The 13,221-nt window shown below is 41.9% G+C and overlaps 1 protein-coding gene across 1 annotated transcript in view; it reads right to left on the reverse strand.

Moving 5' to 3' along the window:
- Positions 1 to 2,010: 2,010 nt before the first annotated feature.
- Positions 2,011 to 13,221, reverse strand: part of PGBD5 (piggyBac transposable element derived 5) — an 84,765-nt gene continuing 73,554 nt past the window's right edge. The window contains exon 7 of the mRNA XM_079971355.1: positions 2,011 to 12,453. Coding sequence (XP_079827481.1) covers positions 12,258 to 12,453 — 196 coding nt within the window. The 3' untranslated portion in view covers positions 2,011 to 12,257. The remainder of the gene's footprint in view (positions 12,454 to 13,221) is intronic.

Below are 13,221 nucleotides of genomic sequence, written 5' to 3' on the forward strand. Positions count from 1 at the left end.
GGTGCAGCGGGGTTGTGGGGTGGGGTTGCACTTACCATAGTTTTGAGGTGGCTAAAGGGTTTTTGCGAGGGCCCTTGCTTTTCATTCTACAAATGGACTGCACTTTGCAGCCTGCCCAGGTGCCCATATTTCAATTAAAGCCCTGCGGAAGAGACCACGAAGCCACCCTTCCCTCAGATGGCGTGGACAGCCAGGGAGGCTGTAGAAGGCTGGTGAAATGTTTACCAGAAAGAAAAACACACCCTGTACACAGTCACCTTGCTGTGATAAGGTAAAATCAAAATTTTATCGTTAGATTATCGTCAGATTTCCTAACGAGGCAGAAAAACACCAACCTTTTAAGAAATAGTAGGACCATGCACAACTACTCAGAGCAGGGGTGGGTAATCTGTGACCCTAAATGTACAGCCTTCGTCATCCTGTAGCTGACTGCGGGTGATAGAAATTGGGAGTCCAACAATATCAGAAGGTCCACACGCTCCCTGTCCTTTCTTAAGAAGGAAAGCAACCATGTTCCTGCATGTAAGTACTACAAACCTTGGGGGCCTTGGTGGAAAGGTGGTGGTGTATCAATGCAAAAACTATTATTATATTGCTGAAACCGTTACATTCCAAATGTCACAACATGTGACTTAACAGATGTGAGCTCTAATAATTAAAGCCATCATGTATGAGATGGAATTCATTGAGTTACAGAAGAGACTGGATTGCGCCCAATAGTGGCTTCTGTGCGTAAGATGAGATAAACAGTTTTTGCCAATTACCACCGCATTGTGCAAATTGAAGTGCCTGGCACTAATGTAAAGCCACAGTTGGATGCATTCCAGTGTGTCTGCAATCATTGCACATAATGCTTGCCTAATTGGTTGTGTGTGTCCTAGGCCATTCTTCCAGTGAAATCTCCTGTGCTGAACTCTCAGATCTAATGTGTTACTGCTGGTGCCTTTGCCAGTGACAGGGACACACAATATCTTCAGCCATGTGTTCAGATATGTTTAGCTGGATAGCATGAATCAGGAATTGTAATTTGCCTTCCCAGCACAGCAGCGCAAGCAACTGGTTCCTAGTTCTGGCTCCACTTGAGCCTGCTGCATCTTGTGGCTTGCAAATCATGTCTACATACCCCACTTGGTATGCTTTTAAAAGAGAAATACAGTGGTACATCGGAAGTCAAATGGAATCCATTCTGGAAGTCCGTTCAACTTCCAAAACATTCGGAAATGAAGGTGTGGCTTCCGATTGGCTGCAGGACAGTCCTGCAGCCAATTGGAAGCCACGTCGGACGTTCGGGTTCCAAAAAACATTTGCAAACCAGAACACTCACTTCCGGGTTTGCGGCATTTGGGAGCCAAAACGTTCGAGTTGCAAGGTGTTCAACTTCCGAGGTACAACTGTAAATATAAAAATCCAGCATGCTACTGGAGAGAATGGAATTTATGAAAAAGCAGTGCATCTGCTTAAGCCAAATTCTGGGCATTTAAAATTAAGATAATGAAATTAAGATAATTTCAAAATGTTTGACTTCAAAATTTGAGTTATAAATTTGAGTGCTTCTGACTGCTTGGAAATTGTTGATCAAATGCCATAAGCTGACAATTTTCAGATCCTACCAGTTTTTCCAATAAAAGTTCTCAAAGATCAAATACCATTGCCTGGCAATTATCACATACTGTCAAAATACTGAACCCCATCAGCTAAAACAAATACGGCCAAGTAACAAGAAACATACCAGTTGTTTATCCAAACTGTCAGGTATCAAATTTGAGCTTTGAACAGGTTGGTTCTTCGTGGCTGAGGGGATTCTTTAGATTGGGCATGGGGAACCTGTGGCTTTCCAGATGTTTATAGACTACAACTCCTATCAGCCCCATTCGGCATAGCCAATGGTCAGGGATGCTGGGAATTGGAGTCCCATAACATCTGGAGGACCAGAGGTTTCCCATCCCTGCTTCAGATGTTTAATCATGTCCTCCACCCTTCCCTCCAGCAAAAATGAGACAGGAGAAGATATAATCTATATTTGACTGTATTTCAAAGTTGTTGATTGTAAACAAACTTTGCATTGGGAAGGGGAAAATCACATGACAAGATATCAGAGTGATACTATAAATCCATTCAGCTGTTTTGTTACCACACTTCACATTTTGGAACTCAGAATTTAGCTTATGGTGTAGAAAACTTGTAAAAATTTTATTGCAAGCGTGCCTTTGTGTAGAACAAAAACCATAGTCACAAAATTTAGGTCCTCACGTGAACCAAGGAGCCAGGAATACTGATGGGAACATTCTGTTAGGATCCCCACACATGCATTTCCTGAACAAATACAGATAGATAGATATATGTATAAAATTGATCTTAAAAGTTTCAAACCAAATGGTAAACAAAACAGCACCGCACATTTAAATCTATAATTGACATTGTTTAACAGAACATTTTTTGGGAAGAAAATGGAAGCTTGCAACTGAACTGCTATCATTGTCGTGTTGTGAACATAGCCTGATAATACAAGGGTAGCTGAATGCACTTTTCACAACAACAGCACTACAATAGTGTTCTGTACAGTCATTTCATTTGATGGAATGTAAGTTGCAAAGGTGGAAAGAACTAAAAGGTTTTTTTTAAAAAAAAAAAAAAATTGTAGCTCATAGGGCTTCCTTCCAGAACACAATCTCCTCTGTGTTGCCTTTGCCTGTTTAAGTGACAACAAATCCCAATATCTTTTTTTAGTGCCTTGACTGGTGCTATCTCAGCCATAACTTTCTAGTGCACCAAAGGGGAAATTGCAAAGGCTGGTTGTATCAAAAACCGCTTGTAGGGTTTGTTTGTGTTTTTTATGGGGAAAAGAGGACTGAATAACCAGAAACTGAGACATTCCTAAACCAGAACAATTGAAATTGGTGAAGGAAGCCACTAAAACCCAACTCTTCCTTTCAGATTTCTCAGCACTTCTGGTTCCTCTTAGACTACCTCCTCCCACAGGCCAAGCCACTTATATCAGCCATCATATAATAACTGCTAAGTTGGTTTAGTTTGGCCAAAAAAATAATAATATTTTTTTTGGTCAGTTTCACTTTTGCTCTCCAGATTTTGTAAATAAACCTCTCTCCAGGTCAGATTACAAAGTGGCTACAGAATCAGAGCCCAGGAAACAAAACAAGCCATAAAGTGTATAGTGGGAACAATTTTGAGTTGAATGTCCAACATCTTCCCTGTACCAATTGCATGAGCAGCAGCGTCCCATGCTTGCGGTGAAGTGTGGCGTCTCTGCTAATTGTACACCTTGATACAGATGAATTTGTAAAGCATTGCTACAAAACTGGGAACATGGGGAGCTGCCTTATACTGAGTCAGACCGTTCATTTGGTCCATTTTGCTCAGTACGGTCTACACTGACTTTCCAGGGTTTAAGGCAGGAGTCACTCCCAGCCCAGCCCTTACTGGAGCTGCCAGCGACTGAATTTAGAATCTCCCACATGCCAAATAGATGCTCCAGCCACACTTCCCAACGCTCTGTCCTTTGGGGTTCCCCATAAATGGCACCAAAAGTTCTGATCAGAGGTGCGGAAGGCAGGCTCACTAGCATTTAGGCCCTCTGGAGCCCCCTCTGAGTGCTGCCTCAAACTTAGCTGCAGCATTGTCCCTTCCTTGCTTGGGATAAAAGCACCCCGTGCTGCTACCCAATTTGTGCTGTTCCCGTCTTGTCTTCTGCTCAGAAGGATTTTGCCATCATCTGCGCCTAGATAGCTCTTGTCATCTAGTAAACATCCTGCCCCAGTACAACAGAAACAGGTTATCAAGAAACAGGGCTGGTCTCCTGTTTAAATTATTACACACATGATGGCAAATAGCTCTTTCCGGAAACAGGTGAATAGTTGAAGGGAGTGACATTTTATACACACCACATCTAATACAGTTCTACTTCATAGTGATATGTAGGTATACTTGAACAGGGCTCCAGAGAGCTGTTGATGCCATGTGCAGTTTAAAAAGCCTACCAAGATCCCATTAAGCACAATAAAAAGGTAAAGGGACCCCTGACCATTAGGTCCAGTTGTGGATGACTCTGGGGTTGTGGCACTCATCTCGCTTTACTGGCCATGGGAGCCATCGTACAGCTTCCGGGTCATATGGCCAGCATGACTAAGCCGCTTCTGGCAAACCAGAGCAGCACATGGAAATGCTGTTTACCTTCCCTTCTACTTACACTTTGACGTGTTTTCGAACTGCTAGGTTGGCAGGAACTGGGACCGAGCAACGGGAGCTCACCCCGCCGCGGGGATTCGAACCGCTGACCTTCTGATGGGCAAGCCCTAGGCTCAGTGGTTTAGACCACAGCGCCACCCACGTCCCAATAGAATTTACCGAAAAGAAAAATGCAGCATGCAGTAAAAAGCATGGTGGCTGATGGGATACCTCTGATATCTTTGCCACAATAGGTTGCCCTGTCACAGTGATTGCCATCAATATACCCTGTCTTGATTTGGATGAAATTTACACAAATGCCTACATAACTAAATGGCCAAAGTTCAACGCTCGAAAATGATTTGCATTTTCATACTTGCACGGGTGTAACATGAGGGGTTGAGCTTGTCTAAGCACTTACGGGAGTGTAAGTCGAAAATGGCTTTTAAGGACCAATGATGCTTTTAAAAATCAAGGCTCGTGACACACACGTTAACGAGGAATCTTCGTACAGATATTGTTTTGAAAAGAAATAGCATTTAATAACAGAAAATTGAACTGCTTGAAATCTGCGGGTTTGGGTGCATAGGAATTGACTGTTTAGTTTAAAAATCTAAGTAAACTTAACTTCAAAGGCAGACTTATGCATGTAATAAGTGCAGAGGACGAGTGTTGCTTTCTTACTTGGAGAAAGCTGCCGTTGCCTCAGGGTATTTGTACAAGGGCCGCTGTGGTGGATTTTAATGCTCAAGACCCATCGCAAATTCTCCGGTAAGCTCATATATCCTAGTTAGGTTGAATTTGTTTTCTAAAGGCAGTGAACTGCAGTGTGGCTATGGATTATTAGCCTTGTGGCCAAAAGAAAAGGGTCTGTTGCAACATCATATGGTACCAGCTCATCAACACTTTTGAGGTTCATCCCAAGATCCAAATCTGGAAAAGTTGGGGAAGACACTGTGTGAGGCTGTGATCCGTGAAGTTTTCTTCTGAGTCAATGTGTCATAGGATTGCGCTGTAAGCCTTAGGAAGGTCTGCCACATCTTTCAAAATCCACAGTAAAGCCTACATTAATATCTGGGATATTGCTGGCTTTGCTACTCTCTTCGAACAGTGGATCACAACTCCCCCTTTCCCCTCTGCTCTTGTCTCTTAAACTTATTACAGGAAACAAAATAAAAAAAAATCATTCATGTAGCACCTTAGAGACCAACTAAGTTTGTTATTGGTATGAGCTTTCATGTGCATGCACACTTAGTGTATCTGAAGAAGTGTGTATGCACACAAAAGCTCATACCAGTAACAAACTTAGTTGGTCTCTAAGGTGCTACTCAAAGGAATTTTTTTATTTTGTTTCGACTATGGCAGACCAACACGGCTACCTACCTGTAATTATTACAGGGTGTTATTTTGCTTTATATCTGAGAAGGCTCTTTCACAGAGAGTATGAGAAGACACAATGGAAGGAAGACTAAGGAGCTCTTTCAAATCTATACATACTAAGTTTGTTACAATGCAATGATAAGGTGTTACTTCTAATATTTCTGTTATGAACCTCACTGAGCAGCAGTGCTTTTTTTCCCCAGGGGTACTCAACGGTATGCGATACCTGCACCTCTTTTTTCTAAAAGAAAAGCACTGTAACAACTTCATGGTGAGTACCGACACCTTTTTTTCTAGAAGAAAAGCACTGCTGAGCATCAATATTAGAGCTCACTGTTTAACTTTGAAAGGTATCTATTTATTGAGCAGGTTTAGCTGCAGAGCTGTTGGCTACAGATCTTCCTCTGGAGGTTGGAATCTAGGAAGGGGCAAGTCGGTCAGTATTGCTTTTATCTCTTTTTCTTATATTTCTAGTCTTGAATTCAGTTCAGCGCATGTCTGCATCAGTTTCATTATATATATATTGCCACAAAAATGAGATGAGCCCACAGTGTGCACATCTCCTAATGTATATTTATATGCAATCTTGTCCAAGACACACATTTTTGCAACATGATTTCCCCATCCGTAAGGCATTTTTAATGTTGTTTTCACTATTGTGCATTTTTATACGCTATTTCCACTAATGTGTGTATTTTGGATTTTTTGTTTGTTTCCTGGTTGGACCACAACATCACAAAATTTGGAGAAGTGTGAATTTTAAAGGATAGCTTCATTTTAGTCATGTATTATTTCAATGAGTGTGAATTATGGTAGGCATGCATTAAATTGTAAACTGAACTGACTTTTACCCCATCCCTATTGGAACCTCACCTATAAGAACATTTCTGCAGAGTTTTATTAATGTCCTCATTTCCAATCATTTCATTAGGCTGTGGCCCTTGGTAGCTCCTGCAGGCAACGATTGCTTAGCCTGGCCACCTTCCATTTTCCTTTCTGCTAGTTTTCTATTTGGAAAGCCTACATTTTGTCCCATTGCAGTGGGCAACACTGAAAAGACTACCAGCCAAAACACTACCAACCAAAAGAACACAAAGCATTTTGTCTATTCTGAACATAGTATTCAGAACCATAACTTTCTAGTGCATGGAGATCTCACACAGCTTTGGAAGCTCATGAGAAGTAAATATGAATTACTGCAGAGAATAGGCAGCCAGCTGCTCAACAGGCTCAACCCTTTCATCTTATTAGGCTTTCATGTTAGAGATGCAATGCTCAGAGACACCTCCAGCTCATATATTGGTAGCAGAAGGCAGTAAAGAAGTAGTGCTAGAATGTCAAAAATGGTGTCCTAAGATTCACTAGGATCTTAGACATGGAATGTAACTTCTGATGCAAAAAGGAGTGGTCGTAAACATCAGAAATGCCGCCAGATCTCATAAGAGAATTGATGGAAACTACTACTAACAAGCTGTAAGCTCAATTGTGGACACTTGGCCATCATATACACTAGATAGAGCCACTCCAATATTCAAGGGTGGATTTGTGAGTGGCCAACCCAGGAAATGTAATTTTTTAAAAAATGCAGTTCTTAATCTTAACTTCTTTTCTCTATTCCACATTTTATAGGGCAAAAAAAGGCTCTTGCGTTTCCATGTGTTGCAGTGAGTAGTTCATTAGTGCATTTATTTATTTATTTTAAAAAAGCACTTTCTTGAACTCTGTGACTGGGAGGCGTCATCAAAGTACAGAATGCTGAAACGATGCGGCCTCATCCTGAATCACTGCTGAAATGAGCACCAGAACTGGCAGTCCATACCTGGAGGAAGCACAGGAAGAAGCTAGGAGAGGTCTCATTAACTGCCAGGTCAGATGAGATTCTGCTAAGCACCTGTTAGCAGAACAAAGCCTTCTGTAGGGAAGCATCAATTAAAAGTTCTAAAGTGGCTTCTTTTTGAGTTGCTGCCCTCTTGCTAAACTTTAGGGAGCTATATCCTCATAAATGTACAAGAACGAAAAATCGTGAGATCCCCAAATCAATTATTAAATGGCACAAGAGAACTGCATGTAGGAACAAGGATTTCTGTGGGTTTTTTTAAACCGAACAAAAGTAGTGCCTGGAAGGGATGGCTAGGAAGAGCAAAAAGTAGAGCCCATCAGGTTTATGTTTTAACCCCCCACCATTTAATTGTCAAACATATAAATGGGAAAGGGGGGCAGTCAGGAGTCAGTGTCCTACTAAGCATTCAGAGTTTTCAAAAAAGTTCCCGAAGAACACTCATTTTGCCCTTGCTTTAGTGAGCAGGAAGATGTTCCATTCCATAATAATAAACAATAGTCAAAGGAACATCTTAACAGAGCATGGCGACACGATACTCGGAGGATAATTTATTGTGCATGGTGTGTGGTTTATATATTGCATTGCCATGACAACTTTTTTCCCATGTTGAATGGCTGAGCTGCAACAATGCCCAAAGGCCCCGATCCAACTCTAGGCCTGAGTAGGATGTTGTGTACATGCATCAATTGGTGGGGAGGGGTTGCACCTATGAATGGGTTCCGAATAAGCATCAAAATGTATGGAAAGCTACGTCCAGATGTGTCCCTGTTATCAGTTACACATGCAGACGGTTGCTTCCATGTCTCCTTCTAGTGCTGAGTGACAGACATTAGCAGAGGGAAAACCAGTTACCTCAAACAGGCAGCCTTTTCACTCTTCCATCTCTTTGGTCAACTTGACGTTTGTGGCATTCAGCATGTGACAAGAATGTTTCATTCGCTTCTGCCCCTCTTTGTTGAACAGCTCCCAGACATGAGACTGGCGAAGATCCCTGCTGACTGCTTACGTGGTTACTAATATAGCAGATCAACATAGTTACTATTTTATCCAGAGGAAATAATAGCCAAATGCTTGTGTATGCTTCCCCAGAAGTAAATCCCAGTGCGTTCAGTGGGACCTATGCATAGGTTGAAATCCTAAACAAGAAGGAAGTTTTACAGTCCAACATATAAAATGCTGGTCAGCTGGGAAGGGCAGGTTCATATTTGTCATGTTGGCAAAGGATAAGCTGAAACTGTATAGGAATCAACTTGCTTTCCCCAACTCACCAGCATTACAGATGTTGGCTTGCAAGACTTCCATACTTTATGCAGTATCTTGCAGAAACTCAAGCACACCATAGTGATGCCCTCGTGATCTAGTCAGAAACTGAACACTTTCAAATTCTGTTGATTCCAGTGGGAGGAATTTAAATCTATGTCCTGGTCAAATTGTTTGAGAGTAGTCAAACGAGGGTGGTAAACACAGCCCTTTTCAGATAACTCCCTAGCACTTTTGTCTGATGAATTGGGGAAAGAGGGAGAGGAGGAATTAAATTCTGGCTTCATCCCAAAGGCTGACTAGAATCTGAGTTGGCCACAACATTTTTGTGCAGTTAGATTATTAGTACCTTACAGGGCAATCCTATGTATATCACTCAGAAATAAGTCTCATTGGGTTCCCGGGGACTAAGAATGGACAAATCAGTTCCAGTTCTTAAATTTAAATCTTAAATTCAGTTCTACATATTCCTGCAACCTGTGATTTTTTTAAAAAAAACCTAATAAAAATTTGTCAGCATTTTAGTATGAATTTCTTTGATTGAACACATTTTTGTATGCAGTTTTAACTAATATACACATTTTTTTTTTGCAAAGCAGTTTCCCCTGATAAAAAGCATTTGTGTATGCTATTTTCATGAATATATGCATTCTTATGCCCATTTTACCCTAGAATATGCTTTTCTGTACACATCACTTGACACAACCGCCCTGCAAAATTCAAAGTGTGAATCTTGGAGGATTACTGTTTTTCAGTTCACATATCGTTCAAAAAAAGTGCAAATTAGGTAGTTTAAAGGTGAACGCAAAATGAATTGAATTCCTCTCGTTGGGGCTTACTCTCAGGTAAGCATGCATAGAACAGGCTGAGGACACCCAGATGCAAAGAGCTGAGTTAGGGCTCTGTAAGCTTCCCAGGATGTTGTTTATCTCCCAAGACCTGACACCAGAGCAGTGGGCTTTGGCACGCTCTTGGAGTGTTTAAGCTCAAGATGTATATTTGTAAATGAATGTAAACATTAGAAAACAGCCTCCAGTGACTGACCTCCTCCTAAAGGAATCCAAGCGCTATACCACTGGACCTTTTCACAACTTAGAATAGTTGGGTGAGTGTAATAATATATTTTTGAAATGCATTTAGGAAACCATCACATGCCAATGAGTAGAGTGTCTAGGTGGGAACTGAAGCTCATTACCAAACAACATCCGGCTGCCATTTTGTTTTTTCTCACTCCAAAGCTGTAAAATCTAATAACCACTGTTAACTACAAGGAAAAAAATTATCAGGAGCCAATCCCTGAGGCCAAACTAAGACCTGGTGGAAATTTTAATACAAGAAAATAATTTTGTTAAAACATCTGACTGGCTGTTGCTATAGATTTCTGTTAAGTATATCTTGATCCTATGACCCACACTGAACTCTGTGGAGTCCTTAATTCCAGTGGGAATTTAACTTGTGTCTATGTAAGAGAGAAGCATTACTGGTTGGGTGCAACATATTTGGAAGATTGTTTCATACAGAAACCTTCAGAATAAGTAGGGAGTCTGCCATGAAGCCTTATTCGCTTCACTCACCTTTCATATTGGTGCACTATAGGACTCGGGGGGGGGGAGAGGGCAGAGGCAGGAATTGACCCTAGAATCAGACACCGCTGAGTTGAGCCTCATTTACTTACATGTAATTGAGAAAAACAGCAAGGAGAGCCTTTCTGCATTACTATTTTCTACAGGGAAATTCATGTGTGTGTATATACTCTCTAGTAATCTCACTGGGCTGAGAGGCTGCAGGAACAGCATCCTGTCAGGCTACATCCCTGACTATGTAAAGAATGGGTGGGTGGAACGTTCTCCATATAATAGTACCACTGTTTTCCTTAAGGAGTTGTAATGCAGCCAGATTTCCTTGCTCTATGGTATGGCCTTTAGGAGAGGATGAGTTCTGGGTAAAACAAGCTACCCCTCCCCATCTCTCAGGAATGTTAGCCCTTAAAAACCACTAGTGCCAGTGAGTGTAGAAGAATTCAGGCCCTCCTCGGAAAGCCCATGAATATACTTTCCCAGAGGAGATCTTGCCACTCTGCTGATGGAAGGTGTTTATACTGAGCTCATGCTCTATGCAAGCAATGGGGAACCTATGGCCCTCCAGGTATTTGTGGTACTACAGCTCCCATCACCACTGGGGCTGATGGAAGCAGAGACCAACAGGTTGGCCATCCCTACTTTAATGAAAGCCTTTTATCGTGTCCTCTTGCAACTCTTGGCCACTAGTACCATAAACTTCCAAGTAGCCTCCCTACTCACAAACCACCTATTTGTCATGTTGTCCTTGTGAGAGCTATAGGTCCCTTGCTTGGATTGTGGTTGATTTCAAAACCTCGGTACATGGTTTTTACAGATGTGTAATTTCTGCAAATGTGTAACTATTATGGGAAGTCTCCACTTCAAAGAAGTCTTGCAGAACAACACCCTGAGCACACAACAAAACATATTGAACTATTATTTCCTGCCAGGCTTGTGCAAATATTAACTAAAAGGTATGTTAAAACAGTCTTGACCAGGAGGGTGGGGTGGAGGGGTAGTGCATTACATTATGATCCAAATCCAAAGATGCTCTCGCGCAATAGTGCATTATGTGCTGTCAGCAGTATTTTCATGGAAAATTCAGATATGGGATATGCATCTGCAAAGAGAGAGCAGTGGGAAGCCTCTGGTTCTGCTTTTTTCATTGTTGCTTGTGCTGTGGGATCCTGTGTATGTTTGCAGATACTAAAAGTTAACGAAAAGTTAGATTATCTTTTGTATTAGTGTGCTTTGATGCTGGGAAAAGAATATACTGTGTTTAAAATTAAATTAAATCTCTCGCGTTGTGGAATCACTGAAGTTAGCCTCAAAGCTCACACTCACTTTAAGGTGAAATGACATTAGCTTTGATAGGCAAAGCCACCGATTTCTGGCTATTCCTTTATATTTTTTTAAAAATTTTTTTCTTCCCCCTCCTAAATTATATTCCCTCCTACAATCCAAAAGCATTGCAAGAAAATAAAATCTTCGTCAGTAATCTAAGTCCCCGCTGCCGTTGCCTAGCCATAGGCTTACAAAATAGATTTATACATTTTCCAGTATCTCTTTTTAGCGACCTCTCCGTGACCCCTCGCCAGGCGCTGAGCATCTGCAACCACAGGACACCGCTTGTGTCTACACTGTATGTGGATCACACATTTTAAAAAAACTGAATATGCTTTACAGTAATGCCCTGTCTGAACAATTGAGCCACTTCAGTTTGGGAGAGGACAGGGAAAGGGGCCTCATGTGACAATTAACACCCTGTTTAACAAATAGTATTAAGAAACAGCTGCTAACTTAAATTTGCTTCTGATTAAGTGCCCATGACACTCTTTAGGGCCTTGGGGATACTGGTGGGGCCTTCATCAAAGCCTACCACCACCACCACGTTCATGGCTTCCCTGGTCACTTTGTCACATGGGGGAGCAGCATGGTTGCTGTGATTGCAAGGTCCTCACTTTGGCGTTCCAGAGTTGTCGTCTTCTTCCTCCTCCTCTTCCCCGCTCCTGACCTAAGCCACGGGGAATGGTGCATCAATGGCAAGGTGAAATATCCTCCAATCCCAGTAGCTCTTTGACAAGTCTCTCGCCGAACTGCACCCGGCTGTACTTTTTCACGTGGTAGGCGTCGGACATTTTGTATAGGATGTAGGCGTTGTTTATGGCAATGCTGATGGCAAACCAGAACACTTGTTGCCAGGTCTTGTTTGGTTTATGAGAGATGAAATACCTAGAAAGAACAAAAAAAAGGGGGGAGGGGAGGGAATCCAGCGGTCATGAAAACGTTTCTGAGATAAGGCAAAGGGTCTGTGCCCTAAAAACTGCAGAATCTAGACACAAGACAGAAGAATGTTCTGTCTTTCTATGTCTTACACTTAAGAAATCTGGGAATCAATGGCAGTGGAATAGGGAGTTTGTTGGTTGGTAAAAAAATATATAGAAATGAATCTTGCTGATTTCTCTATAAGCTGGCGAAATGGGAGAGAGGACTTTATTCTGCCACAGCAACATAGCCACCAGAAGGGACGGTATTTGTTTGACAATCCCAGGCGCCTAATGCTTTTTGGACCAACAGGCAGCTTAAACTGGCATGGCAGAGACTGAGAAAAATGATGTTTGATTTTGCTAGATTTTCTCATAGCGCACACTGGTGCATCGGCACTGCTGCTGAAGAGCAGTCCATTGAATTCTGCACCTGAGAAAGCACATTTTGTGTTGCCTGCAAAGCGTCAATGCAAAAACACTGTTCAGTGCCAACTGTTTTCATGTGATTGGCCTTGGACATTTCGTACAGGATTTAGGGATTGTTGGTGACGCTCATTTGACATCAACACAAAACCAAGCCTTCCGTGTTATTGACCCTCTCCTGTGGAATGCTTCTCCAACAGGGATTCCACAAGCACCTTCTGTACTAACTTCCAAACGTTTGCCAAAGACTTTTCTTGGCAGCCAGGCTTATGCTGACAACTGAGAAAAGTATTTTCCAAAACAGTCGGCT

Source organism: Podarcis cretensis, assembly GCF_951804945.1.
Source record: "Podarcis cretensis genome assembly, chromosome: 3".
NCBI classification, from domain to species: Eukaryota; Metazoa; Chordata; class Lepidosauria; order Squamata; family Lacertidae; genus Podarcis; species Podarcis cretensis.